The following is a 25,025-nucleotide window of genomic DNA, read 5'->3' as shown; positions in this document are numbered from 1 at the left end:
CAGCAAGGTTCGGCACCAAATGCGTGATCGAATTGGTATCTAGTATGCATCCACAAACGCCTGACAATGCAAGATGCTTTTCGCTTATGCTTCCTCCTCTTCATCTTCCTCGTCTTCGTCTGCCGTACCATTGGTCAAGCCTTTTCTAGGCACCTCGAAGACATAAATGCCGTTTTTGACCTTCCCAGACATCCATCGAGCCAGCCTGGGCTCTTTGCCTACGGCGGCTACGATGCAGAGCCCATCCTTGCCTCTATCTCCCCTCTCTTGTACCGCAAGGCCGTTGACGATACCTCGTATAAGGATAGCACCGTCCTTGGCGTCGCCATTAACCATAGACTCGTCCTCCACCGTCGGTACGCGCCCTACTTTGCCCACTGGCTCAATGCTTTTCTTGTCCGCTGTAATCTTCCACGCGCGTATCCAGCCGTCCCAGCTTGCTGTAAGAATGAGATCGGCAAAAGGAACAGTAGCAAGCGCAGTCACGTATCGCGGAAGCCGGGGACCGGGCTTTACTGATGTTGCGGCGTCGTCGTTGGCGGACATTTGCTCGGGCGAGAGCGGTGGATCACGGCCGTGAGTGAGTGGGTATGTGAAGAGAGGCTTTTTCCGGTTGACAGACCATAGCGACAGTGCACCATTGTCAGATGCTGTAACGAACAAGCCGGCGTCGAGAAGACCAACGCAGTCGATGGAGCCCTCAGCATATGCGATGGGCGGGTCATCGTCATTGTCGGACGTTCCACCGTTGGCCTGTTCATCCTGTTTTTCGTCTCCATCAACATTTTTTCCGAATCGACCTTTGCGCAACTTGTCCAGGCCCTTTTGTCTAGCCGTACCGCCTCCATGGAACACGAGCTGGTTTTCCTCGACGACTCTCCACAAGCGAGCGGTGCGATCTCTTGCGCCTACACTGACACAAGTCTCCTGATTGAGCTCCAGCCCGCCTGCTACACCAATGACAGCGTCCTGATGTCCGACAAGCGTCTCAATATATGCTGATTCCGGCGCGCTCCAGACAATGACAGCTCGGTCCGCACCGCCAGAGAAGAGTTGTTCGGTGCCCCTTCGGAAGGACAGAGAGAGGACGGCGTCTCGATGGCGAGTGAAGAGGTGACGGGGTGTAAGAGTGTCGGCGTCCCAGATGATCAGGCGAGCATGCTTGTCGCCAGTGGCCAGGTACTTTCCCGAGTCGGAGACAGCAATAGATACGATCTCGCCCGTGTGGCCCAGGAAGGCGCGGTCGCCTTTTTTGTTCTTGTTCCCTTTCCGCCAGAGGAGCCTCTTTGGTGTGGTGCGCGGCGTCAAGTTGGACGGTCGGCTGGGGTCAGGCGCATACGACTTTGGGTCAGCGATTTCCCACTTCTCGACGACAAGATCTTTGCTGATGGTCCAGGCATACGGCAGCTTGACGGCACATCCTGTTGTAGCTTTTTGCAGCCCCGAGTAGCCGGTGGCATGCGATGCATGCTCAAAGTCAAGCTCGGTGGCAATTGACCTGTAGATCTTGCCCTTTCTCTCTGCGACGTCTTCTTTTAGTCGCTCAGCGATGAGGTCTTTGTCAATCTGCTCGGCGTCGAAGCCCACTTCCTCCTCGACTTCGTTGCGAATGTTCTCGAGGTAGCGCTCTGCCAACCTGAGACGCTTTCCCGCCGCAGTCTCGTTCTCATCTTCAGAGGTGGTGGAGCCGCCGTCTGCGTCGTCTTCGTCGTCGTCGAAGGTGGGTGCGCCGTCGCCGTCGGATTCGTCGCTGCCACTGATGGACTCTTCTCGCTGGGAGCGACGAGCATGCGCGTCCGTGTTGCGACGTTTGGGGGCGCTGGCTGCGACTTCGCCGCGCTTCCGTTTCCGTTGCGAGGCCGGCGTGGTGAAGAAAGACGACGACATGGTTGTGGTTGCCGTTTGACCTGCGCGGAAGAGATCTGTGTAGTAGGAATTGTCTTGGCTAGAAACTTTTTGCGGACCCTAACGCCAAGCAAGACCTCCGTCATGCATGGGTTCGCGTCTTCCGACTGTACCGTGTTCACATGTGAGGATCGCCAACTCGACACGACATGCGCTGCATTCGGCGCCGCTCGACACGCCAATTTGTCTTCTCGCAGTGATTTCTGCATTGCACTGCATCGCATTGCACCGCACGTACAATTGGCAGAGCGGTTCGCTAACAGACACAGCGCAAACACCGCTGCCAACCCTCGGCCACTGTCGCCTCATATGACTTGAATGTGCGTGCATCCACGATAAACTCTTGACCATTGTGCCGCGCGACTTCCCTGTAGTCGTGCAGGCACAAGCAACAGAGCAAAGGTCATGATGGCGCAAGAGACGGCACCGCCAGACTCGCCCTTGGATGCGTTTGCGCCTGCGCCCGACGACATCGAACAACTCGACCAATTCCGCCGTTCGCCCCACCCGTACTTGCATCATAGAGATCAGCTACGGAGACGGTCGCCAGATCCGGCGCACGACGTTTCTCTGCACTCGCAATCGCAATCGCAAACCCCGCCTCGGCCCCTAGACAAGACCATGAGGAAAACGCCGTCACAATCACCAAGTGAAAGCGGCACCGAGGCCGACGACGAGGGCTGCAGCCTTGTCAAGGCACTGCCTGCTCCTCCCTTGCGACCGCACAAGGGCCTCCGTGAGTCCCAGGCATTGGGCACAGAGGCGTGGGCGAGCCCCCTCCTCACCCCCACACAGATTGACGATGAGGGGAGGAAGCTCTCCGAGGGCTACTTCGCTCGCAACAACAAGACGAGACGCAAGGGAGACGTATACCATAGCGACGACGAAGCGAGGGCGGCCAGGCAGAGATACCTCCAGCGGCGGCGCAACGAGCTGGTCAGGAGAACGACCGAGACTGCATTGCTTGCGGGCATTGCCGTCCTGGCTGTCCGTGGTTGCGACTGCTGGACCAAACTGCTGGCATGGCATAGAGGTCAGTCCGCATCCCTTGCCTGCGCCAAAGTATGCTGACCTGTGTCTAGTAGAGCTGTTGACACACTGTTCTGTCATGGCTGGCGTTTTGGGGCTATATCCGCTTCGGCTTCTGTACTACTCATGGAGAAATCACTCTCAACTCCGGCTTGGCCGTCAAATACATCTACCAGCCGCCTTCGATCCGGCCACTATCCTCTACCCCCCAATATTGCCCGTCCTGATTGCGATCTCCCTGTTTGCCTCATCGTCAAAGCCCCTTCTACCCAACATGTTGCTTGGACTAGCCGCTTTACCAGCCAGGCTTGTTCCTTTCAGAAGCGCTACCTTGGGCTACTCTCCTCTGCACTGGCTGATATCCATCATGCCCCTGATCGTTTCAGAGAACACCGATATACCCTCTCGGCTGTTTGCACAGACACCATACAAGCTCAAGTTACCCCCGCCTAACCAAGGTGTAGACCCAGAACTTCTGGTGATGTTATTCCCCTTGCATCAGGCGCTACTACCGCCCTTGTACTATCTCACCACGACGAGCCTTTTGCCAGCCGAGTTGCATTTGCTTTCCATTGGGCTCATCAACCTCCTCTTATTCTCGGAAACTCCTCAAGCAACCATACTCACTGTCTTGCTGTGGCTAGGCGGGCTGGGTGTTTTCTTGCTTTGCGGCAGGATCTTGAAGTGGGGTGTTGCACTTGCACGCATTCCGCGATGGAGGCTTCGGCGTGCTGGCCAAGTCATCCGAGCTCGACAGAATTTCTTGCAGGTCCTGAACCACAGCCTGGGTTCCAGGCGCGGCGGGAGTGGTTCGGTGAGAAATGCGAGTGATAGTGATGCGGATGAAGAAGATCCTGCATTTGAAAATGCTCTCCACAAGACTAAGAGTCTGAAAGTCAACATTCTAGATTCTGCGAAACACAGCAGACTTCGCATGGACGGCGATGAGCCACGATCCGCGGTTGAAGCGACAAATACGGGCTTTCAGCAATCGAATGGTGGCGAAAGAGCCAACCATAGCAGCGGACGCAGGCGAAGGAACACCCTTCCAGTTCTCGTCGCTGAAGACCATACATCAAAGCATCAGTACTCGAGTCGAAAACGATCGAGATCAATTGTGCAGTCCTACCTGTCGCTCACACCGACCGAGGCCACCATGAGGAAGTGGTTGTACGCAGGATACTTCTATGCGATTGTAGTCGCGCTAATACTTGGACCAATTCGGTATACTATCGGCGAACATGCTCTCCACCACAACGAACCGTTTGGATGGGCCATCAGCTACCTCTTCGGCAATGTACCACGCGTGCGATGGGAGGTGTTCCAGTGGAATTTGGACTGGTGGGTCCCACTACCGACGAGACTGGATTCTGACGACATGCTCGAATCCGCACAACATCTATCACCTGCGGAGTATGTGCGTTTCTTAGTGGTAGGCGAAGCAAACACACGTCTCTTGCTGTGCTTGTACTGTGCCGGAACTATCATTGCCGGCCTTGTTGCAGTCTTCTCACTTTCCGCGGTTGTAGAAGTCGATACGCGCAGAAAGGTGTTCCATGGCACCATGGTCGCGATGCTTCTTCCGACCATCTTCATCGATCCTTGTTTTGTCGCACTAGCCCTTGCGTTGGTGCTTGCGATATTTCTCCTTCTGGATCTGATTCGTGCCTCGCAACTGCCACCACTGTCGAAACCCATTGCTAGGTTCCTCACGCCGTACGTAGACGGTCGTGATCTCCGGGGTCCAGTAGTAGTATCACACATCTTTCTCCTCATAGGCTGCGCAATACCGCTTTGGCTATCGCTCGCAGGTATAGAACGGGCTGGCGATGAGCCATGGCAAGGGTGGGATGTCAAGGATAGGGATGTGAGTATGGTGGCAGGGGTGGTTTGTGTTGGCATGGGCGACGCCGCGGCATCTCTCATTGGCCGTCGCTACGGACGGCGGAAGTGGCCATGGGCCGGCGGCAAGTCACTCGAGGGCTCCCTAGCATTTGCATTTGCAGTGTCGATAGGGCTCGTTGTGAGTAGAGTCTGGCTTGACGTTGGGTGGGACAGTGGCCAGGCAGGGCAGAAGACAACGAGCGAGTGGGTACAAGACGCACTGCTCATGGTCGGCAAGGCAGGTCTATGTGCGGCGGGGGCGAGCCTCAACGAGGCGGTGCTCACAGGCGGAAACGACAATGTGATAGTGCCAGTCATACTATGGGCTCTTGTGAGGGGTGTCAGGCTGTAGGCAACGGACTCAGCCGCATCAGGCGGGATGCAGGTACGCAATAGATAGCCTGGTATACTAAAACACCATGCACATGGCCATTTGCGCAGGGGAGCATGACTTGCATCTACAGCCTCGAGACAATTACGTCAGAGTTGGGCGAGACGAAGTAGTGCTGGTGGAGGTCACGTCGGCGGCCAAATGAGGGGCTATGGGTCAGCGATATGCCCCATACTCTACGCTCTGCAACTTATCCATGGCAGCCACGGACCATGACAAGCAAATCCGTCGAACCCGATGAGCGTGTCCAGGAGGCTATTGCAAGGAGATTGAACAGAGTTTGGTCGACGTTGTCCTAGTTGCAGTAGGATAGTTGTAAGGTAGGTTCTGAGGTTCCAAGCTAGCGGCGAGCACGCGTTATCGGCACGTGCGGCCATAGACGTCCCGCGCGCCTCAGACTACCGCCTACTGACCACTACCTACTATCCCGCTGCATGCTTTCGCTCTCCTAATCTCTTAACCCTCTCCGCCGCTCTGCTTTCTTGTATCCAATCTCACGTATTCCTCGCTCATCTGCCCATCGCGCCCGCATACTCGTTGCCGCCACCGTCGCGTTCACCACCACGACCATCCCTCAGCGCTATCGATAGCCCGACCACGACGATAGCTCATGTCCAACGCCCTCACGGCCACGCTATACCCACATCTTCGCTGGTAGCTGACGACTGGCTACATAGACACCAGCAGCCTCATCCGGGCCCCGGCTGCTCAGCCAGCGCCGCCTACCATGGCCTCACCCCCAAACCCGCACGCCCCACGGCGGTCGGGTGCATCGCCGTCGACGTCGTCACCCGCTGCCACAGGCTCGGAGCAGATTATCGGCAAGTTCAAGCGCTTGCATCACATTGGCAAAGGCAGCTTCGCCGAAGTCTATCGTGGCATCCACATTGTACGTTGCTGCCCTCACTCTCAAGCATGCATCGAGTGCTAACTGCGTCCTTGTACAGGAGAAACGGCAGTCGGTCGCCATCAAGTCGGTCAACATGAACAAGCTGAACAAGAAGCTCAAAGACAACCTCGTCTCGGAAATCACCATCTTGCGCAGTCTGCACCACCCACACATCGTGTCGCTCATCGACTGCCACGAGACGCCATCGCGCATGCACATTATCATGGAGTTTTGTGAACTCGGCGACCTGTCAGCCTTCATCAAGAAGCGCTCCGATCTCGTGAACCACCCGCAAACCCAGCGCATGATAGAAAAGTACCCCAACCCAGCCGTGGGCGGCCTCCACGAGGTCGTCGTACGCCACTTTGCCAAGCAGATGGCCAGCGCTCTCGAGTTTCTGCGATCCAAGAACTACATCCATCGTGATCTGAAGCCCCAGAATCTGCTTCTCAATCCATCGTCCATATTCTACTCTCAGAGTGGAACTCTGGAACGCATGCCTCTGGCCGCCAGCGCAAACTCCTTGATACCCGCCACTGGCATTGCCTCGTTGCCCATGCTCAAGATTGCTGATTTCGGCTTCGCTAGGATTCTGCCAACTACCTCACTGGCCGAAACCCTCTGCGGCTCTCCCCTCTACATGGCACCAGAGATTCTGCGATATGAAAAGTACGATGCAAAGGCTGATCTGTGGTCCGTGGGAACCGTTCTCTTCGAAATGATGTGTGCTCGGCCACCATTTAGGGCCAACAACCACGTAGAATTGCTACGCAAAATCGAAGAGCGCAAGGATCAGGTCCGATTCCCAGAAGGTCTCGTCAGCAGCAGGGCCATGAAGACTCTCATTCGCGCACTCCTGAAGCGTAAGCCAACTGAGCGCATGTCTTATGAACATTTCTTCTCAGACCCGGTCATCCGTGATGAAATTCCAGACATGGTGGACGAAGACCTTCCTGGCTCCATGCAAGCTTCTGAGCGTATGCAAACCTCTGTACTAGAACCACCAATCGAGCCACCTAGGCGACTACAGAAAGCGCCTGTTGAAATGGATCCAAGGGCTGCTGATAATCCATACTCGCCATTGCCCAGAGACAGGACGATAGCCCCTGGCACAACGCCGCCTTCACGGCCCAGCTCTAGACCCGTTTCCGGTAACTTCTCTAGCACTCCACCGCAACACCTTTCTGCACGAAGGGCCAACAATGCCCCGGCCGATCCTAGCGACGAACGTACGTCGACTCGCGAACACCGCCGACCCACTCTTACCAACGCGGCAACCGCACCAGGACGTACCGCTACACTGCAGGATCAGACCGCCGCACCCACTACCATCGGCCATAGGCGCAAATATTCTCGCGATGAGCAAGCATCGACACCTACCGGCCTCAAGGAGCACTTTGACCGCGAGCGGATCCCACAGAGAGCGGAAGCCAATGTACTGAAAGAAGCGGCAGAACGAGCTGCACAAGACAACGCGCTTGACGAGGGATTTGTATTTGTAGAGAAGCGCCGTGTGGAAATCGACGCACTCGCAGACGAGATTGCCAATAGCCCGCAAACACAACGAGATCGTCTCGTTCACCGAGAAGTTCCAATGAAGCGACGTTCGACAACACAAGGGTCCCCAACATCGATCACTGGCGCAGTCCCTTCCAAGGCCATCCAGATCCAACAAAAGCCAACCATTGCCCACCAACGCACGGCTTCATACAGTCGGAGACAGTATCGTCCAAGTTTCGAAACCGCTACTTCTGCCTTGTCCAAGGCTATGAACATGGTCAACATTCGAGGGCTTGGTCTATCACCACCCGTCATGAAGGGCGTATCTCCCCCACAGGGCTATTCTGCATTTCCTGCGTATCCAACTGCGCAAAGCAGTATGTTGCTGGTCAGCGATGGAGGCAAAGTGGTGGGCAAGGACGAAGACACTAGTACGGTTAAAAGGATTGAAGATCTGGCGCAGCTCAGCCACGTTGTTTACGGCTTCGCAGAAGTCAAGTACAGCCAGCTCGTCCCAGTTGCACCAAGCGACCCGGCTCTAGGTATCGGCTCCACTGGCGTTGCTCGCAAGCCTAGTAGCGATGTAATTGACGACGAGGATGACGACGACGATGATCTGACGCCCGATACTGTTCTTATCATCTCTGAGGAAGCGTTGGTACTTTTTGTGAAAACGTTGGCGATGCTGAACAAGGCCATGGACTTGACCGGTAGTTACTGGAACCGAACTCGACATAACAGCGGTCCTGACGGTGCAAGCCGAACTAATGCAAAACTTGGCCAAGTAGTCTCTTGGATGCGCGACCGATTCAACGAGTGCTGCGTCAAATCTGAGATAGTTGCACGCAAACTCAAGCAGGCACAGCAGCAGTTACCAGCAGACCATCCCAGTCATCCTCAGAATCAGTCAGCGGCATCTGGTTCTACGACTGCGGTTGGTTCTGCCGAGAATATTCTGCTTACAACTGGCGTCACGGCCGAAAAGCTGCTATACGATCGATCCCTAGAAATGAGCCGCCAGGCAGCCATTGATGAGCTTACTGGACACAATCTGGCCGACTGTGATATTAATTACTGGACTGCTATCACAATGCTTCAAGCTGTCTTGGAAGAAGAGGAAGATTCGCCCAACGACAAGGCAGATGCTGAGGAAATCAATGGTCTCGATGGTGAAGACCGACGCTCGATCCAGAAGCGTAAGTGCCGCTACAATGTCTTCCGAGGGATACACAGCTAACTGCTACAGTTCTCGAACAGATGAGAAGCCGCCAAAGAGCGCTGAAGAAAAAGCTTGATGTACTCAGGGCTCAAAAGCGCACCTCCATCACCAGTGCGCCCGCACCACACTCCGTCGGTCGCAGCTCGCCTTCTCAGGGTGTCGCAAAGTAGTTGCGCAGAGCACAGAGTGCTACACGTTTGCACACAACTTTACATTTACTGGCGTCTAGGAACAGGATGGTCTGCACGCCACTCTGGTTTGCTTTTATAGGTTTGATTTAGCTTTCTTTCTGTCTGGTTGGGGACAATGGCGCCTCATGGAGGGCTTCGGCGTACTCGCATGCATTCGCATATGATACCAGGAACTTGGGTAGCGATGATGTGCAGTTCCATTTCACTGTCGGGCGTTGTTTGAATTATATAGCGGGTCTGGGTTCAGGGCGCACGGCTTTGGCGGCGTTTCATCGTGTCACAGAATGATGTCTTGGGTCGTCTTGAGGAGCAGTTGTTGCGTTCATCTTAGACCGGCCCATAAGGCAAACGAACACGTATCGAACCCTAAGCAGTATTATCGATAGGAGAAGAATGAATATGGATTAATGTATCAAATCTGTCAAGCAAGTTGGTCATTTGGTTCAATCCCATTACACTTGCATTCCTTCATGTGCGATTAGGTATCAAAGCTAACCAGTGGGTGGGTCTGTACAATTCCCCCATTTTGAAAGCAATACAGCAACTGCTTCTCGTGCTCAGCCATCATGTTGATAGTCCCATCACCCGCGATTTCAAGAGATGGAGACACTGATAATCTTGATATCCTCCTCCGGCTTCTCCTTGTACACCTTGGTGTTCTCGATCTTGTGAATAACGTCCATACCTGCAATCGCCCTTCCAAAGATGGTGTGTTTGTTGTCGAGCCAGGGCTACACATAATTCACAGTCAGCGTGTCGCCTCATTGTTGGGTGATTGATGGTGAGAGAGAGAGAGTGAGAGAGAGAGAGAGAGAGAGAGAGAAAGAGAGAAAGAAAGGAGGGGGGATGGAGACTTACAGTCTTTTCAGTTGTAATGAAGAATTGACTTCCATTCGAATTTGGCCCAGCATTCGCCATGCTCACCGTATAGGGTTTGTCATGTTTCAAGTTGGAGAACTCGTCTGCAAATTCCTTGCCCCAGATACTCTCCCCGCCTGTACCGTCGCCAAGTGGGTCACCGGTTTGTATCATGAATTTGCGGATTACGCGGTGGAAGATGACGTTGTTGTAGTAGTTATTGCGCCCGTGGGTGACGAAATTCTCCACGGCCTTGGGCGCAGCGTCTGGGAAGAGGCGAATGGTGATGTCACCATAGGTAGTGTGAAGTGTTGCCGTCGTACCCGTCGCAGCGAGTGTTTTATCATTCTTTTGTTTATTGGCGCCAGCGGCACGAGGTTTCTCGTTCTGTACGTCACGGGTCGACTTGGTAGCGCTGGCATCGTTGGTGTACATGTAGAAGCGGACCTTGCCAGAACCTGTAGAGACCAGCATGGCGTCTCTCGCCTCGGCTTCTTGAAGCAGTGGGTTCTCGCTCGCTGCCATTTCGACCGTGACGACACCCTTTTTCTCTGGTTGACCTTGATAGAGACACAGCCATAGCGGTCGGATGGATTCTTCTTGGCCGTACAGCTTCACGAGCTTGTTAGTCAGCGTGTTGATGACTTTGACTCCGTACATGCTGCCATATAGGATGAAATTACTTGTCTCGTCAAATATGACATTCATGCGACCTCTTGTAGTAGGCTGGTCAAGCTCTCTCTCGATGGCTATCCGTCGACCAAACTCCATGTCCTCTAGGTGTTGGACAGCGGTGCCGGCCTGTTGCATGCTCGTGATGGTTTCAACTGATTCATCGTATGTGCGATAGAGTTTGCCCGTTGCAAAATCGAAGACGCGGACCTTTCGATCAGGAAAGGAAAAGGTGGCAAACTGCTTCCCAGAGGGGGATATGGTAAGCGACGAGGGCACACATTTTGACTTTTTGAACTCGAACAAGTTGGTGGAGCTCTTCAGCGACCATACGTTGTCTGGCTTTTCATAATTTCCATTGGGTCTCCAGTACTCGACCATACCCCCTTGATCGACGCTTACGACACAGTCGAATTCATTGTTGTATGCCATTATGCTGACCGACGCCCTGTGCACACTCTTGAGCGTTTGCAGAGGCTCCGGATTCTCCCCCCTGCCATCGTATATGCGGATCCAACCATTCTCTTCGGAGCTGACGGCGAGTTGAGGAAAGCTTGCGCCTCGGCCATGCAGCCAGCAAACCGCGCGAGGGGTATACTCGACGGTCAGCATGGCCAGGAGATCGAAGGTGACGACGTCAAAGATTTTGATCGTCTTGTCGGCGCCTGCAGTGGCAAAGCTACGGCCGTCGGCGCTCACGTTGACAGACTTGATTTCGCCATTGTGCGCCCTGAACTCCTTGACAAACTCTATACCGCCAAAGTCCTTCTTCCAAAACTTGACCACGCCGTCGACGGAGCTCGTTATGAGGAAGTCGGTGTGGGGCGTCAAAGTGGTAAAGCACAGTTGCTCGCGATGCATGAGTGATTTGGAGTAACGGGTTGCGCCGGGCAGTGCAGCGACATAGAGCTTTTCGTACGGCAGCTTGCGCTTTTTCCTCTTGGGCGCCGAGGAGGGGAGAGCCGGACCGAAGTCATCGTCGTCGGAGGAAGTATCGTCTACAGTGGGTGTGAGAAAGTTGGCGCGCGTGAGAGGTGCGGAATGGCAATACCGTCTTGAACTTGGGCCGCAGCTTCTCTTGCAGAGACGGCGCCGTCAGCCTCCATTTCGGCACGCGAGCGCTTTGCCTTGCTCGGCGACGGGGGCCCGTTGGCTTGCATCATGAAAAAGGTGCAGTGTGTTTGTCGTGGACGGATCGGTTGTCATAGGCAGGCTCGATGATGCAGGGTCGGAGCTTCCAACGACGCGCCGCGCTCTCTCACTTTCTCGGACCGTCTCCCGCATTCCGCAACAACACCAGCGATAGCACCAATACCATCGCCATCACCACCGACACTTCGCCCTCCCACCTTTCACCCGGACCAAGGCTGGAACTCGCCATCACTGACCGCACATAGCTTTACACCTCCACCTTGATCCCGCACCAAACCCGGCCGCCTTGCCATTACCGCCTCCCGCACCTGCTGCACCATTACAACTACATTCACAACCACACTCACATCCACCGCACAACCTCACCATGAGCGGAAGCGGCGACCAAGAGCGGGAACACGCCCTCGAAGCTTACAAGTCCAAGCTACTTGAGTCGAGAGAATGGGAGGCCAAGCTCAAGGCGCTGCGACTGGACATCAAGGGCCTCCAGCACGACTTTGACGTATCAGAAGACAACATCAAGGCGCTGCAGAGCGTCGGCCAGATAATAGGAGAGGTGCTGAAGCAGCTAGACGAGGAGCGATGTACGTGGGCATTTGCATCACCGAGAGAGACGCCACACTAACCTCCCCGCAGTCATTGTCAAGGCATCGTCAGGGCCCCGTTACGTCGTCGGATGCCGGTCAAAGGTCGACAAGGCCAAGCTCAAGCAAGGCACCCGCGTGGCTCTGGATATGACGACTCTTACCATAATGCGCATGCTCCCCCGCGAAGTCGATCCGCTCGTCTACAACATGTCGCTCGAAGACCCGGGTCAGGTTAGCTTTGGCGGTATCGGTGGTCTCAATGAGCAGATTAGAGAGCTACGTGAGGTGATTGAGCTGCCGTTGAAGAACCCAGAGCTGTTCCTGCGAGTAGGCATCAAGCCGCCAAAGGGAGTGCTGCTCTACGGTCCACCAGGCACTGGCAAGACACTACTGGCACGTGCTGTGGCGAGCAGTCTCGAGACAAACTTCCTCAAGGTTGTCAGCTCGGCCATTGTCGACAAATACATTGGAGAGTCGGCGCGTCTGATCCGCGAGATGTTTGGTTACGCAAAGGAGCACGAGCCCTGCATCATCTTCATGGACGAGATCGATGCGATTGGTGGACGACGCTTCTCCGAGGGAACTTCAGCAGATCGTGAGATTCAGCGAACTCTCATGGAGCTGCTAAATCAGCTTGATGGTTTCGACTACCTAGGACAGACCAAGATCATCATGGCAACAAACCGACCAGACACGCTCGACCCTGCTCTTCTGCGCGCTGGTCGTCTGGACCGCAAGCTCGAAATCCCCCTGCCCAACGAAGTAGGACGTCTGGAGATTCTCAAAATCCACTCTGGCAGCGTAGTGACGGACGGAGAGATTGACTTTGAGAGCATTGTCAAGATGAGCGATGGCATGAACGGCGCCGATTTACGCAACGTTGTCACAGAAGCGTAAGTATCTTCTTCCCGTGTGACTACAGTATGGCTAACCTACCACAGTGGTCTCTTTGCCATCAAGGACTACCGAGACTCGATCAACCAGGACGACTTCAACAAGGCAGTGCGGAAGATGGCCGAGTCAAAGAAGCTCGAGGGCAAGCTAGACTACCAGAAGCTGTAGAACCATAGCCTAGACTTGGTTGATAATAATTCAAGAAAGAGCCATGAGCATCATGTACAATAGCGTCATAGGAAAGAGGCTGACATGGTCACACATCTGAAGTTACACTACGAAGTGGTGAATGAATTCACGTCACACTAAACTCACATCTCTGTAAAAGCCGACCTGCCGCACCGCAGAGGTTGTCGTGGTGCATTTGTTCAGTTACGCTTATGGTATGTACACTGACGTCATTCTTAGACTTGCCAACGTGAAAAAAGCTTATTGTGTTTGTTGGGGACAATATGGATTGATGGCGCAGGGAGTAAATGCTTTTCATCTCCATCTATTTGTACAGCCATAGTTCATAACAATCCACACAACACTCTGCTTCTACTGCAGGTATCTATGTTCCTGCAGCCACATCTTGACATCCTCCGCATCTCTCTCAAGCCATGCGGCTTTGGCACTGATGGCGTCGATGCTCTGAGACAGCGCCATATCGAAGCCCTTGGTGCTCTTGCTGCTGAAGAACGCCTGGATATCTTCAATGTGTTCCCGGTGAGTGAAGCCCGATGTTGTAATGGCAACAACCGAACTTAGCATGCTCAAGCTAGGAGGCAGCCTTCTCTCCAGCTCCGACCAGTTGTCCTTGACCCACTTCCAAAGCGCGTGACAGCCCTCTGCGTGTGACCTTAAGGCAGCAATGGGCAGGTAGATGTCTTGGCCCTTGACTTCGTCACTGAGGGCCATGGCGAGCGTGCGCTGGATGAGCTCTGGCGACTTGGCACGACCGAGCGCGCGAAGAGCCGAGTTGCGTTCGTCACTTGTGGCAGCGTTTCGTGTCTCGTTGACAATGACGTCGTACTGAGCAAGGTTAGTTCAGATTTCACATATCGCAGTTCAACGACTTACTTCTTCTTGCCCACCATTCGCCAACACAATAGCATATACGCTGCCGCGGATGTTGGGGTGGATGGCAGACTTGTCGCCTGCTTTGAACTTCTCAAACATGTCGAATGATGCCTTGGTAATCTTCTCGTCTCCGGCGATACCGGCAGCACCGAACATGAGACCCTTGAATTGTTGCTCGATATGGCCGTCTTTTTCATCAAACGTCCATCCCAGCTCATGTGCCTTCTCGGCACTGAGCTCTAACTGGAACTTCTTCAGAGCATCCCTGATCTTCTGGTCCTCGAACATCCATGCGCCCCGGAGGGAACCAATGCGACCAGTAATCTCCCCCCAAACGACGAACTCTGCCTCATGTTTGAAGCTGTCCAGGAGCGAGAGAATGCCAGACGTCTTTTGATAGCCAGACGCGGCCAGCGAGCCAGCATCAGCAATCATACCAGCTCTGTCCTCAACAGTCAAGAGGCCCTCCTTGGCCGAGATTCCAAGTTTCCTCAATCTCTCTGGCGTGTATGAGGTCCGGTAAAGACCAGAGTGGTCTGCGTTGAGCTTGAAGAAGTCGAGGTCCTTGAGCTTGAAGTCGGCTTCGCGATCGAAAAGCGTCAAGTCCTCGTCAACCCCTTCTTTAGTCCGCAGCGCGAGAAAGACTGGATACAGGGTCTGGTCTTCTTCTGGCTTGACGTCGGCTGTACGGAGGAAGCGGTTTTGCTTGAGGTGGATAGAGTCGGCGCCCTCGGTCACGGTAACGACTGGGAATCCGACCTTTTTGGTCCAGATATCCATGACCTTGCCAACGTCTTTGCCACTGGCATCAGCCAAGGCAGCCCACAGGTCGCCGGTCTCCGTGTTGCCATAGGCGTGCTTCTTAAGGTAGCGGCGAATACCCTCCATGAAGGTGTCCTCTCCGACATATTTGGAAATCATGCGAATGACACTAGAGCCCTTGGAGTAGGAGATGGCGTCGAAAATCTGATTGATCTCGTCTGCACGCTTCACAGGCACCTCAATGGGATGACTGCTGCGTAGAGAGTCGAGCGAGAGTGCGCTAGCCAGGTTGTCCGTAACATAACCTTCCCAGACCTTCCAGTCGGGGTAGAAGACATTGCAGGAGTACCACGACATCCAGGTTGCGAATCCCTCGTTAAGCCACAAGCCGTCCCAGAAGTCCATGGTTACGAGATTGCCGAACCATTGATGCGCGAGCTCGTGCTGCACCGTCTCGGCAACGCGCTGCTTGGTAGCAGCACCACTGACCTTTTCGTCAATAAGCACATCTACAACGCGGTAGGTGACGAGGCCCCAGTTTTCCATGGCACCTGCACTAAAGTCGGGAATAGCAACCATGTCCATCTTAGGGAGCGGGAAGGGACTGTCAAAGGTCTTCTCGTAAAACTCCAGCGTCTTTGCGGCCAGCTCGAGCGAGAACCGGCCATGCTCAATGTCTCGGTCCTTTGGAGCATAGACTCGTACAGGGACGCGGAAGTTGTTCGTCTCGATGTAGTTGAGCTCGCCGACGATGAAGCACAGGAGGTATGTTGACATGAGGGGCGTCGGATTGAAGGTGACGGCCTTGCGCTTTCCGCCCGAGATGGTGCTGTCGACTTGCTTCTCCGACGCCACGTCCATGTTGCTGAGACAGGTCATCTTGTCATCGGCGATGAGCGTGACGGTGAACTTGGCCTTGAGGGCCGGCTCGTCGAAGCAGGGGAACGCCCGCCTGGCATCCGTGGGCTCCATCTGGCTGGTCGCCATGTATGTGGTCGAGCCGTCGGCGGCCTTGAAGGACGAGCGGTAGAAGCCGGCCATGTTGTCGTTGAGGACGCCGGAGAAGGTCATGGTAAGCTTCGCCTTGCTGCCGCCAGGGATGGTCTGGTCGAAGCTGACTTTGGTCGTCTGCGCATCGTCGTCGGTGGTGACATTGGGCGATTCGGTGATGACTTGCTGGCCAGCCGTGACCTTGGTCGAGTGGATCTTGAGCTCGTTGGTGTTGAGGGAAATCGAGGTAGTGTCGTCGACGACGTCTAGACTGGCGTGGTGTCAGCGGGCGTCTTGTCGTGCAAGATGCGCATGTGCCTACTCGATGGTGACGGTGCCTTGGTAGGTAAACTTGGCAAAGTCTGGCTCCAGCGTCAAGTCATAGTGAATAGGCTTGACATTGACAGGCAGCACCTCACGGCCCTTGGTGATGTCAATGGACGAGTGGCCCTCGGCGCCAAAGTGCTTGCACATGTTTCGTCGATGGGAACAGTGCCTCACAGTGACAAAGGCAGGGTGTCGGGAGGATGGAGGGGAGCGGAGAGATGGTGTCGGCGAGGCAGCGGGGTAACGAGGGAGGCGAGTGTTTGACGTGAGCGTGTGCAAGAGGTTCCGACGCGGCTTCAGTCGACTGGGACTGCAGCAAGGAGCGGTGACGGGTCTTGACACCAGGAGACGGCCATGATGGGTGAAGCGGTGCATCTAGCTTCTCGTCTGCTGCAGCGCGACGTGCATACAATACCAAGGGACCCAGGTAGAAAGAAGCACGGAAAATGCTCAAGCACACTAACTCAATGGCAGCCCCAAAGGCACTAGCAACCTTTTGTTTCTATCAGCACGCTGCTTTAGAAGCGCACACAGTGAGACGGGCAGAGTTCTTCTCCAAGGGCCCTCTTGTTGATGTTGATGTTGCGCACCACATATGGCCTAGTGGAACGTTCCGCTAGCCGGTATATAAACCTTGCCGACTTGCTCAAAGACTTTTCTATTCAACACGCAAGAAAGTCCTCCCAGCGTCACCCTCTCCGCAGAGACGCTGTGTGTTCTGGCAATACAGCCAGTTCTTGCTAGAGAAGACCTAGCCCTCGTTTGAGCCCTTTCGCAATTCCTGCATGAGTGAAAGGGTATAGAAGTAGGGTCACATGACAATGCTGTGCGTGTTGCTGTCGGCGTTGGACAGAGCAAGTAGCGCAGTCGCAACTCGTACTCTTAGGTGAATGATGTTCCGACGTATATCTCAGCATGACGATAGACAGGCGTGTATAAAGACGTTTGTTTCGGAGTTTTGGAGAAATGTAGGGCTCCGAGTACGAAGGGCTCCTACTACGAAGAAGCTCTTGTTCTCCATGTCGTACCCTGGCTATACTAGCATACATGACATTCTACATTGAATGCCCAGGATAGTGCTTAATTGCTGATGGTCTGCGGTAACCTCCCTCCTACCACGACTTAGACATGTTGGACGTGAGCAAAAAAATACCATGCTGATGGGTTACAACAAAACGACAAAAACATACAACAGCGGGGATTCGCTAGTGGTCACCCACCTAACTACTAATCCGCCGGTACACTGCTTGTATATGGCTGAGCGGACGGGAAGCCTAATTTTCAGTGTCCTATGGTCGTATGTAGAAGAAAGAAGTTAAAATATGTATATAAAGGTGATGCCACGCGATACTATCTGCCCCAACCACGAGCTTTAACGTTTCAATAAGAGACCAGAATAACCGGACGGATAAAGCATAAGGCTGTGAGTACTTCTAAAGTTTCAAATTCTAGAAACCCGAAGGTGGAAGGAGCGACCATTCGAAGGTGGAAGGAGCAGCCAATCGCAGCTGCCTTATGTTAGCAACCATAATAGGCAGGCGCTAGTGGAAATTGATGATCCGGCCAGTGTCTCCCGCACCTACTCCCAGCATCACCACCGCCGACAACGACAACCCATTGATCCAGTCTCCCTCCTGCTCCGAGCCAGCTTCACATGACCATGTTGGCTCGCTCAGCACTGCGTACGGCACGCTCCGCCGCTGCCACGGCCCGCAATGCCTCCAGCAAACCGGTACGCCTCCCGCATGGCCCAAGAAACCCCGACAGCTCGCGCGAGCTTCATCGACACCATCTCTCGCCGGGCTGCAATACAAGGGCTTGTCCCGCCTCAATTGAATAATCTGGCTGACGGAATGGGTGATACAGCGCTTTGCCTCGACATCGAGCTCTGCCGACGGCGCCGCCTCGGCATGGAAGAACAACGCCCTCCCCGCAGGCGCCACCATCTTCGCCGTTGGTTCGACTGCCTGGTACTGGCATCTCTACGGACGCCAGGTTGATGCCATGACCCCAGCCGAAGAAGGGTGAGTGCGCCAAAGATGATCCGACCGCAAGTCATGTACTGACGCTATGCTTCTACAGTCTCCACCCAACTCAATACCCGTGGGAGCACGAGAAGTGGTCCAAGACCTTCGACCATGGAGCGTACGTCCTTCCCGTCCTACCGCACATGCGCATCCCCTAATCTGTCACAGTCTCCGCCGTGGCTTCCAGGTCTACCGTGAGGTCTGCGCCTCCTGCCACTCCATCTCCCGTGTGCCTTACCGCGCCGTCGTCGGAAAGTTCATGACAGTCGATGAGGCCAAGGCGCTCGCCGAGGAGAACGAGTACGACACAGAGCCCAACGACCAGGGCGAGATTGAGAAGCGCCCCGGAAAGCTCTCCGACTACATGCCTGCCCCCTACAAGAACGACGAGGCCGCCCGCGCTGCCAACAACGGTGCTCTACCCCCCGATCTATCGCTCATGGTCAAGGCCCGCCACGGCGGCTGCAACTACATCTTCAGCTTGTTGACTGGTTACCCCGAGGAGCCACCTGCCGGTGCCGTTGTCCAAGAAGGCCTCAACTTCAACCCCTACTTCCCCGGTACCGGAATTGCCATGGCCCGTGTTCTGTACGACGACTTGGTTGAGTACGATGATGGCACCAAGGCTTCGACCTCGCAGATGGCCAAGGACGTGGTTGAGTTCCTCAACTGGACCGCTGAGCCTGAGATGGACGACCGCAAGAAGATGGGCTGGAAGGTTCTCGCTGTCACCAGTGTTCTGTTCGCGCTCAGTGTTTGGGTCAAGAGGCAAGTCTCCGCACCTCACCATTACAACTCGAAACTAACAATCACGACAGGTACAAGTGGGCACCGCTAAAGACACGGAAGATTGTCTACCAGCCACCACAAAACAAGAGCATCCTCGACCAACTCCCCAAGCCAAACAACTCTGGCAAGACGAACCAATAAACATTGGGTGGTTTTGCATTTGCGCGGTTCAGGAGAGCGGGTAGCGGAAGCGTGTGTTCTATATCGTGTACATTGCCAGGTACTTCCAACAATCAGATTTCTTTGCCTCGTGACATACAGTCCCGTGCTCTTCATGTCGCTTGTTTTGGACATGCTTGTCTTTCAGTCCCCGTAGGATAGTTTTCTTGCAAACCCAGTAGCATCCGCTATCCCACCATGTATATCCATAGACCGCAGTTCCACTTCCCCGAAATAGTTAGGCTCGCTGACCTGACTGAAGCACAACGATTTGAATAGCTTGATACTCCGGGTGTTGTCTTTGTCAATCTTGACCCTCAAGTAGCTTAGAGACTTCAGCTTGCCCGTGTCATTTGTTCCTTTTGCGTACTCCTCCAGAATAGCCGGTAACGATGTGGATATGTACCAGATGAATGCCTGCAGGGCTTCTTTCGCAAGTCCCTTGCCTCGGGCGCTAGGTCGAGCAATCATAATCTCCAACTCGCCGACCATGTCCACCTTCTCTGTCCCACAGCCTTCCTGTTGCTCTACGTCATCACCTTCCTCACACGGATAGAGGAACAGGTTCACGTCCCCTACCATGCGGTCGGGTGCATCTTCCGTTTCGGGAGAGACCTTGACCATAGTGGAAAGATCCGATGGTGCTGTTGGCGTGTTCGGTGAGGTGCAGATAATAAAGGTCAATTTATCTGCATCCTGACGCCACGACGCTTGCATGGCGTACTCCTCCTGGAGCGTCAGTGGCTCGGATGCGGTAAGCTTCTGCAACTCCTGCGTCCCAGTCAGTCCTGGGAAATATCCCAACAGTGCGAAGTATGGTGGGCTCTTGGTATACCTCATCTTGCATCCATTCGTGGTATGTGGGGACGTGGTGAGAACTGTACGGAACAAGAAGAAGGCGGGGTGTAAGGATAGCTGAAAAAAGTCAGCATCACAATATGGAGCGGTACTTTTGCGATATATACCCTGGTGTTCGTTAACCTTCATCGTGGTGGTGGTCGTCGGGTAATTTTTTCGAATTTTCAATATCCTTCTTCAACGTGACGGCGATGGAACACCATGAAGATATGATCTAGGCGAAAGACTAAGAAATCTGGTGTTCACACCGAAACCATACGTGCTCAAGTGTTTCGTTTGTCCGGAGTTCAAATATTTTGTGGTAAATATTATGTGTCGTAGTTGGAGGATACCAATTGTGCTGATTTACGCCGCAGTCAAGATCATTTGCCCGGACACCAACGATGGGACCGGGTTCAGGCGATAACCTGCACAAATTCATACAGTCCAACAATCACTACCTAGTTCATTCTTGTTTGGTTCTAGTGCGGAACATGCATAGTTCCTTACTTGAAATGTCTCGTGGAAGTGCATTTTTGCGCGAGACATCCAGCGGGAAAGCATTGGGCAATGCTTGGATGCGACACGCGCCTCGTCATGTCTTACTCTCTCATAGACCCGACGTCACATCCTACCAACAACAACCGTACGCGGTCGTATGAGTGGATCCGCTGCAGATACTGCAAATACGAAGCTCTATGCTTCCATGCTGTTAAGACAGATCGACTGGAATGCGCTCAAAGAAAGAAACGCGTCCGACGTCAACAACACTAATCTGCACCACACACAGCGTCTCTGAGGATTCCTCAAACGTCAAGAAATGGATCCAACCCGCGTTCTGGTGACAGGCGGCTGTGGATTCCTAGGTACTGCCATCGTCTCCGCACTCTTACGCAGCAAGAGATACTCCATCACGGTCATAGACGTCAATCCGCCCTCGCTTGGCAGCGACACCTTCACCAATAGCGTACGCTATGTCCGCTGCAACATCATGGACTCATCTTCTCTGTCCAGTGTTTTTTCCGAAGCTCGACCTGCTGTCGTCATTCACACAGTGGGTGTCTTCCCTCTAGGCACGAAGCGATACTCCATGCGGGGCAAAGACGCCATCTTCAAGATCAACGTCGAGGGAACAAGGAATGTTGTTGAAGCAAGCAGGGAGTGTGGTGCAAAGGCTTTTGTGTACACGAGTAGTGTGACTGTTGTTCTGGATGAATTGGATCGCGATTTCAGGAACGTAGATGAACGTTGGCCCACAGGTGGTGTGCACACGAGCTACGGACAGAGCAAGGTAACTGATTTCCTCTTTTGTTGTGTTTCCCTTGACTGTTCCTTGGAAAGCGCCTGTTCTCTCTTGAATCACCTTGTTTCATGCCAGTTTTCACACCAGAAGTTCTCAACTATTCATTTCGCTCACATGAAGTACTGCCTCCTAGCCACCGTAACATCTCTCATTCAAAATCATCTACCCAAACTTTGGAAAGGAATGGAAAAGAAGAAGCAGAAACTCACTCGTAGTAGGCACTCGCAGAATCCATTGTTCTTTCCGCAAATACGCACGACTTCGCGACTTGTGCTCTGCGTTCGGCCCCCATCTTTGGCCGCAATGACACCGTGTGCATCCCCACAATACACTCGTGTATCTCAGCGTACCAAACGCCCTTCATCCTAGGCACAGGAACCAACCTGCAAGATTTTGTTTATATAGAAAACGTAGCAGACGCACATGTCCTCGCCGTCGGCAATCTGCTAAATTCGCAAACTGCTGCTGGTGAAGCCATGTTCATTACCAATGGCGAGCCTGTCACAGCGAGGGCCTTGTGTCTAGCAGTATGGAAGGAATTCGGTCATGTTCCAAGGTTCCACGTTAGAGTTCCGGAAGGGTTGACGTGGTGTTTGGGTTACTGTGCTGAATGGGTTAGTTGGATGACGGGGACAGAAGGAGTGCTTAGTCGGGGTATTGTGAGTGACGGATGTCGCGATCGCTATGTCAGTATTTCAAAAGCAAGATTGTTGTTGGGTTACAAACCTCGAGTCGGCTTGGAAGAGGGTTTGAGAATCAGCTGTGAGGTAAGTTGAAGCAAAAACTGCGTAGGTCGAGCGGATGTGAAGAGCAAGGAATGCTAACTTGGTCTAGCATTACAAGGCGAAGTTGGGAGGAAGGAGGAAGAATTAATCCAAGACACACCGGGCCATAGTGAGCGTGGTTGTGTCATATGAAATCGACCGTCTGAACCTTTCTCTCTCCGATAAGGGATGAGTGATGCAAGAGCTGTTGCATTCACGATTGTTGTAAAAAGAACGTGTTGAGATGAATCATCGTATGCCATTGTTCGTCATAGGTTGTATGGTTCGGGAAATCATTTCCCAGCAAGTTCATTCGAGTTACTATCATACTCGTCTCTACTCATTCAACTACCTAATTCACGACCTCTTCGGTCTCATCGATGATCTCCTCTACAATCTCCTCAATCTCTTCCTGGTGCCCATCATCCGCCTGACCAGGCGTCTCTCCCTTGAGGGTTGCCAGCTCGAGGTCGGCTCCTTCGTCGCGCAACCTCTCAGTGACCTCCTCGCGCCATCTGCGCCACTCATCTAGCATCTCGCGACGAGCTTCCACCACAGCCTTGTTGGCGGAGCTCTTCTTGGCGACGTCTTGCTCATCAAAGACCTTGGAGTAGTTGCGCAGGTTCTTGCGAATTTCGGCCTGCTCCTCCTTAGAGAGAAGGGTCGGGGGGCGTGGGCGCCAGAGGAGCTGCTTGAAGCCTTCGATGGCTTCTTCGCGGAGGAGTGTACCCTTGAAGTCATAGAGGTGATAACCGTTCTCCATCTAGTGGGTGTTAGCAGAAGCAAAAGGACGTGACGGTAAAGATACATACGCGATGACGGAAAGCACTGGCAACGGTGGCGACGTAGCGGCCGGTAGGGTCCCACTCAATGTCGGTTACACCGTAGTGCTCGGCTGTATCCATGAGCTGCAGGTTGGCGTTAACTTCCTTGTCACCCTTCTCAGACTCCTCCTTGGGCCTGTCGAAGCTCATGTCCCAGAACTCGAGTTCAAAAGACTGCTGAGACTGGAGAGCGGCGACAACAACGAATCGTCCCTTGGGTGACCAGTAGATGGCGTTGCTGTTCTTCTTGTCAATGGTTCGGATGTGACGGAAGTTGCCAGGTGCGCCGCCCTTGAGCTTCTCGGGGGCGAAGAAAGAGACGGCAGTCTTGGGACCCACAGCAGCGCCCTGAATGACTTCGCCAGTGGTGATGAGCACGAAGCGGTTGCCCTTGGGTTCCCAGGCAAAGTTGATAACAGTGTCCTTGATCGAATCGACGACTTCAACAGGCACACCCTTTTCGCGGACACGGAAGATCTCCAGGTTGGTGGCGAGGGACTTCTTGGACTTGGAGTGGCGGTCGACCTTGACACAGACGTAGGCAGCTTCGGATTGCCAGTGCAGCTTCGCATCAGAGACGTTGAACAGATTTCGCGTGCGCACAATCTCTTTTGAGGGAACGGACATGAGACCGACCTTGGCGGGATTGCTACCGAGCTCGGGTGTCCAGTAGCAGAAGAGCTGCTCGTATGTCTTGATACCTTCTCTCCGGGGTGTTGCTGGAGCCCATTCAAAGTCCATGACGCCCTCGATCTTGACCGAGGTCTTGTCGAGAAGGTTCATGCGCGGCAGCTCGTAGATGGAGATGGATTGGCCCTGGGTCATACGTGCGACATACTTGTCGTCGGAAGACCACTTGAATGTCGGCCACTGCAGCTTCTTCTTGACGGGGTTACCATCGGCGTCGGTGCCACCGGGTACATCGATGGTCGCAAAGGAGCGCAGGGGCTTGCCTGTGGCGATGTCCCAGATAATGTAGTTCTTGCCGTCCTCCTCGAGCGAGAGCGATGGGACCGGGTGGTTCTCGTCGACCTGGAGTGGGCGGTGGGACCAGGTGGTGAGGTACTTTTCGCTGGGCGAGAAGTCGACGAGATTGACGCCGGGATGGGCGAATCGCTTCTGCCTGCTCCATGCCTTGCCACCCCACAGCTGGACACCTTGGGCGTGCATGGAGGTGAGGTAGGTTCCCTGGGGCGACCACTGGATGAAGGACTCGGTCCAGTTCTCGCGGTCGACAACCTGCTCGGGCTGGTCTTCCTTTTCGTTCCAGAACACGCCAACCTTCTCCTGGCGGTACATGGCCATCTGATCGCGGCTGTCGGCGTCGCCTAGCCACCACCTCAGGTGCTCCTTCTGCTCAAATGGCGGGATCTCGGGTGCGTGGTATTCCTCGTCGATGCGGCCCTCCTTGCCGTAGCGGTCGATGTCGGTGAGCTTGTTGACAGCCATGGTGTGTTTCTTGTCGAGCGCAGTTCCGTTCAGCTGCTTGACGGCCGCGACCGCCTCTGCGGGTGCGCTGTATTCGACAAAGGCATATCTGTGATGCCGTCAGCCTAGGTCCAGTCTGCCATTGCCCGCGGCGCCAGATGCAACATACCCTTCCGTCTTGCCTGCCTCGCCGACGGGCATGTGCACGCCGTCGTCCTTGACCTTGCCCACGCTGTTCAGCTTCCTCAGCACAAACTTGACGAGCTTGGCCTTGCTGTCCTCGGGGACTATGGGCAATCCATCGATCACGACAAAGGCATCGAGCCCCTCGTCGAGCCGCACCTGGAACTGGTCTTCGATGTCGGTAAAGTCGATTTGGCTCTCGTCGAATTCGTCGTCGCCGTCCATGGGCAGGTTCGAGTATGCGGACGCCATGATTGCGGTAGTGAGTGCGTTCGCAGTTGTGGCGGCGGGGTGCGTGCGGTTATAACTTTCAAAGTAATTTTGGTTTCGCGCACAGACACGGTAGTGGTAGTGGGGTCGTTAAGGACCGCTATTCCGGCTCACAGCCTTTGCATCTCA

The 25,025-nt window shown here is 54.2% G+C and overlaps 10 protein-coding genes across 10 annotated transcripts; 5 read left to right on the top strand and 5 right to left on the bottom strand.

Annotated features, from left to right (window-relative positions):
* Positions 1-84: 84 nt before the first annotated feature.
* On the bottom strand, positions 85-2,256 carry J4E82_010335 (uncharacterized protein; the record flags this gene model as incomplete). The annotated part of the gene is made up of 2 exons (XM_051736550.1): positions 85-1,945; positions 2,144-2,256. 2 exons carry the CDS (start codon positions 2,254-2,256, stop codon positions 85-87), a joined length of 1,974 nt encoding a protein of 657 aa, XP_051583702.1.
* Positions 2,257-2,313: 57 nt separating this feature from the next.
* J4E82_010334 (uncharacterized protein) lies at positions 2,314-5,170 on the top strand (the record flags this gene model as incomplete). Its single annotated transcript, XM_051736549.1, has 2 exons — positions 2,314-2,938; positions 2,988-5,170. The coding sequence occupies 2 exons, from the start codon at positions 2,314-2,316 to the stop codon at positions 5,168-5,170; spliced, it is 2,808 nt and encodes a 935-aa protein (XP_051583701.1).
* A 766-nt stretch (positions 5,171-5,936) lies between these two features.
* Positions 5,937-8,987, top strand: ATG1 (Serine/threonine-protein kinase; the record flags this gene model as incomplete). Its single annotated transcript, XM_051736548.1, has 3 exons — positions 5,937-6,098; positions 6,157-8,794; positions 8,845-8,987. 3 exons carry the CDS (start codon positions 5,937-5,939, stop codon positions 8,985-8,987), a joined length of 2,943 nt encoding a protein of 980 aa, XP_051583700.1.
* A 614-nt stretch (positions 8,988-9,601) lies between these two features.
* On the bottom strand, positions 9,602-11,698 carry J4E82_010332 (uncharacterized protein; the record flags this gene model as incomplete). The annotated part of the gene is made up of 3 exons (XM_051736547.1): positions 9,602-9,739; positions 9,867-11,536; positions 11,590-11,698. 3 exons carry the CDS (start codon positions 11,696-11,698, stop codon positions 9,602-9,604), a joined length of 1,917 nt encoding a protein of 638 aa, XP_051583699.1.
* A 359-nt stretch (positions 11,699-12,057) lies between these two features.
* Positions 12,058-13,339, top strand: RPT4 (26S proteasome subunit rpt4; the record flags this gene model as incomplete). Its single annotated transcript, XM_051736546.1, has 3 exons — positions 12,058-12,274; positions 12,327-13,170; positions 13,219-13,339. 3 exons carry the CDS (start codon positions 12,058-12,060, stop codon positions 13,337-13,339), a joined length of 1,182 nt encoding a protein of 393 aa, XP_051583698.1.
* A 372-nt stretch (positions 13,340-13,711) lies between these two features.
* Positions 13,712-16,459, bottom strand: J4E82_010330 (uncharacterized protein; the record flags this gene model as incomplete). The annotated part of the gene is made up of 3 exons (XM_051736545.1): positions 13,712-14,185; positions 14,234-16,256; positions 16,308-16,459. The coding sequence occupies 3 exons, from the start codon at positions 16,457-16,459 to the stop codon at positions 13,712-13,714; spliced, it is 2,649 nt and encodes an 882-aa protein (XP_051583697.1).
* Positions 16,460-17,966: 1,507 nt separating this feature from the next.
* CYT1 (cytochrome c1) lies at positions 17,967-19,269 on the top strand (the record flags this gene model as incomplete). The annotated part of the gene is made up of 5 exons (XM_051736544.1): positions 17,967-18,044; positions 18,179-18,336; positions 18,395-18,457; positions 18,508-19,107; positions 19,158-19,269. 5 exons carry the CDS (start codon positions 17,967-17,969, stop codon positions 19,267-19,269), a joined length of 1,011 nt encoding a protein of 336 aa, XP_051583696.1.
* A 162-nt stretch (positions 19,270-19,431) lies between these two features.
* J4E82_010328 (uncharacterized protein) lies at positions 19,432-20,274 on the bottom strand (the record flags this gene model as incomplete). Its single annotated transcript, XM_051736543.1, has 2 exons — positions 19,432-20,202; positions 20,269-20,274. 2 exons carry the CDS (start codon positions 20,272-20,274, stop codon positions 19,432-19,434), a joined length of 777 nt encoding a protein of 258 aa, XP_051583695.1.
* A 670-nt stretch (positions 20,275-20,944) lies between these two features.
* J4E82_010327 (uncharacterized protein) lies at positions 20,945-22,300 on the top strand (the record flags this gene model as incomplete). Its single annotated transcript, XM_051736542.1, has 3 exons — positions 20,945-21,415; positions 21,646-22,194; positions 22,262-22,300. The coding sequence occupies 3 exons, from the start codon at positions 20,945-20,947 to the stop codon at positions 22,298-22,300; spliced, it is 1,059 nt and encodes a 352-aa protein (XP_051583694.1).
* A 243-nt stretch (positions 22,301-22,543) lies between these two features.
* PRT1 (Translation initiation factor 3 subunit b) lies at positions 22,544-24,878 on the bottom strand (the record flags this gene model as incomplete). Its single annotated transcript, XM_051736541.1, has 3 exons — positions 22,544-22,954; positions 23,004-24,552; positions 24,613-24,878. The coding sequence occupies 3 exons, from the start codon at positions 24,876-24,878 to the stop codon at positions 22,544-22,546; spliced, it is 2,226 nt and encodes a 741-aa protein (XP_051583693.1).
* Between the last annotated feature and the right edge of the window lie 147 nt (positions 24,879-25,025).

This window comes from Alternaria postmessia, assembly GCF_024291825.1.
Source record: "Alternaria postmessia strain BMP 2775 chromosome Unknown scaffold_120, whole genome shotgun sequence".
In the NCBI taxonomy this organism is placed as follows: domain Eukaryota; kingdom Fungi; phylum Ascomycota; class Dothideomycetes; order Pleosporales; family Pleosporaceae; genus Alternaria; species Alternaria postmessia.
This window is presented reverse-complemented; position numbering and strand designations above follow the sequence as displayed.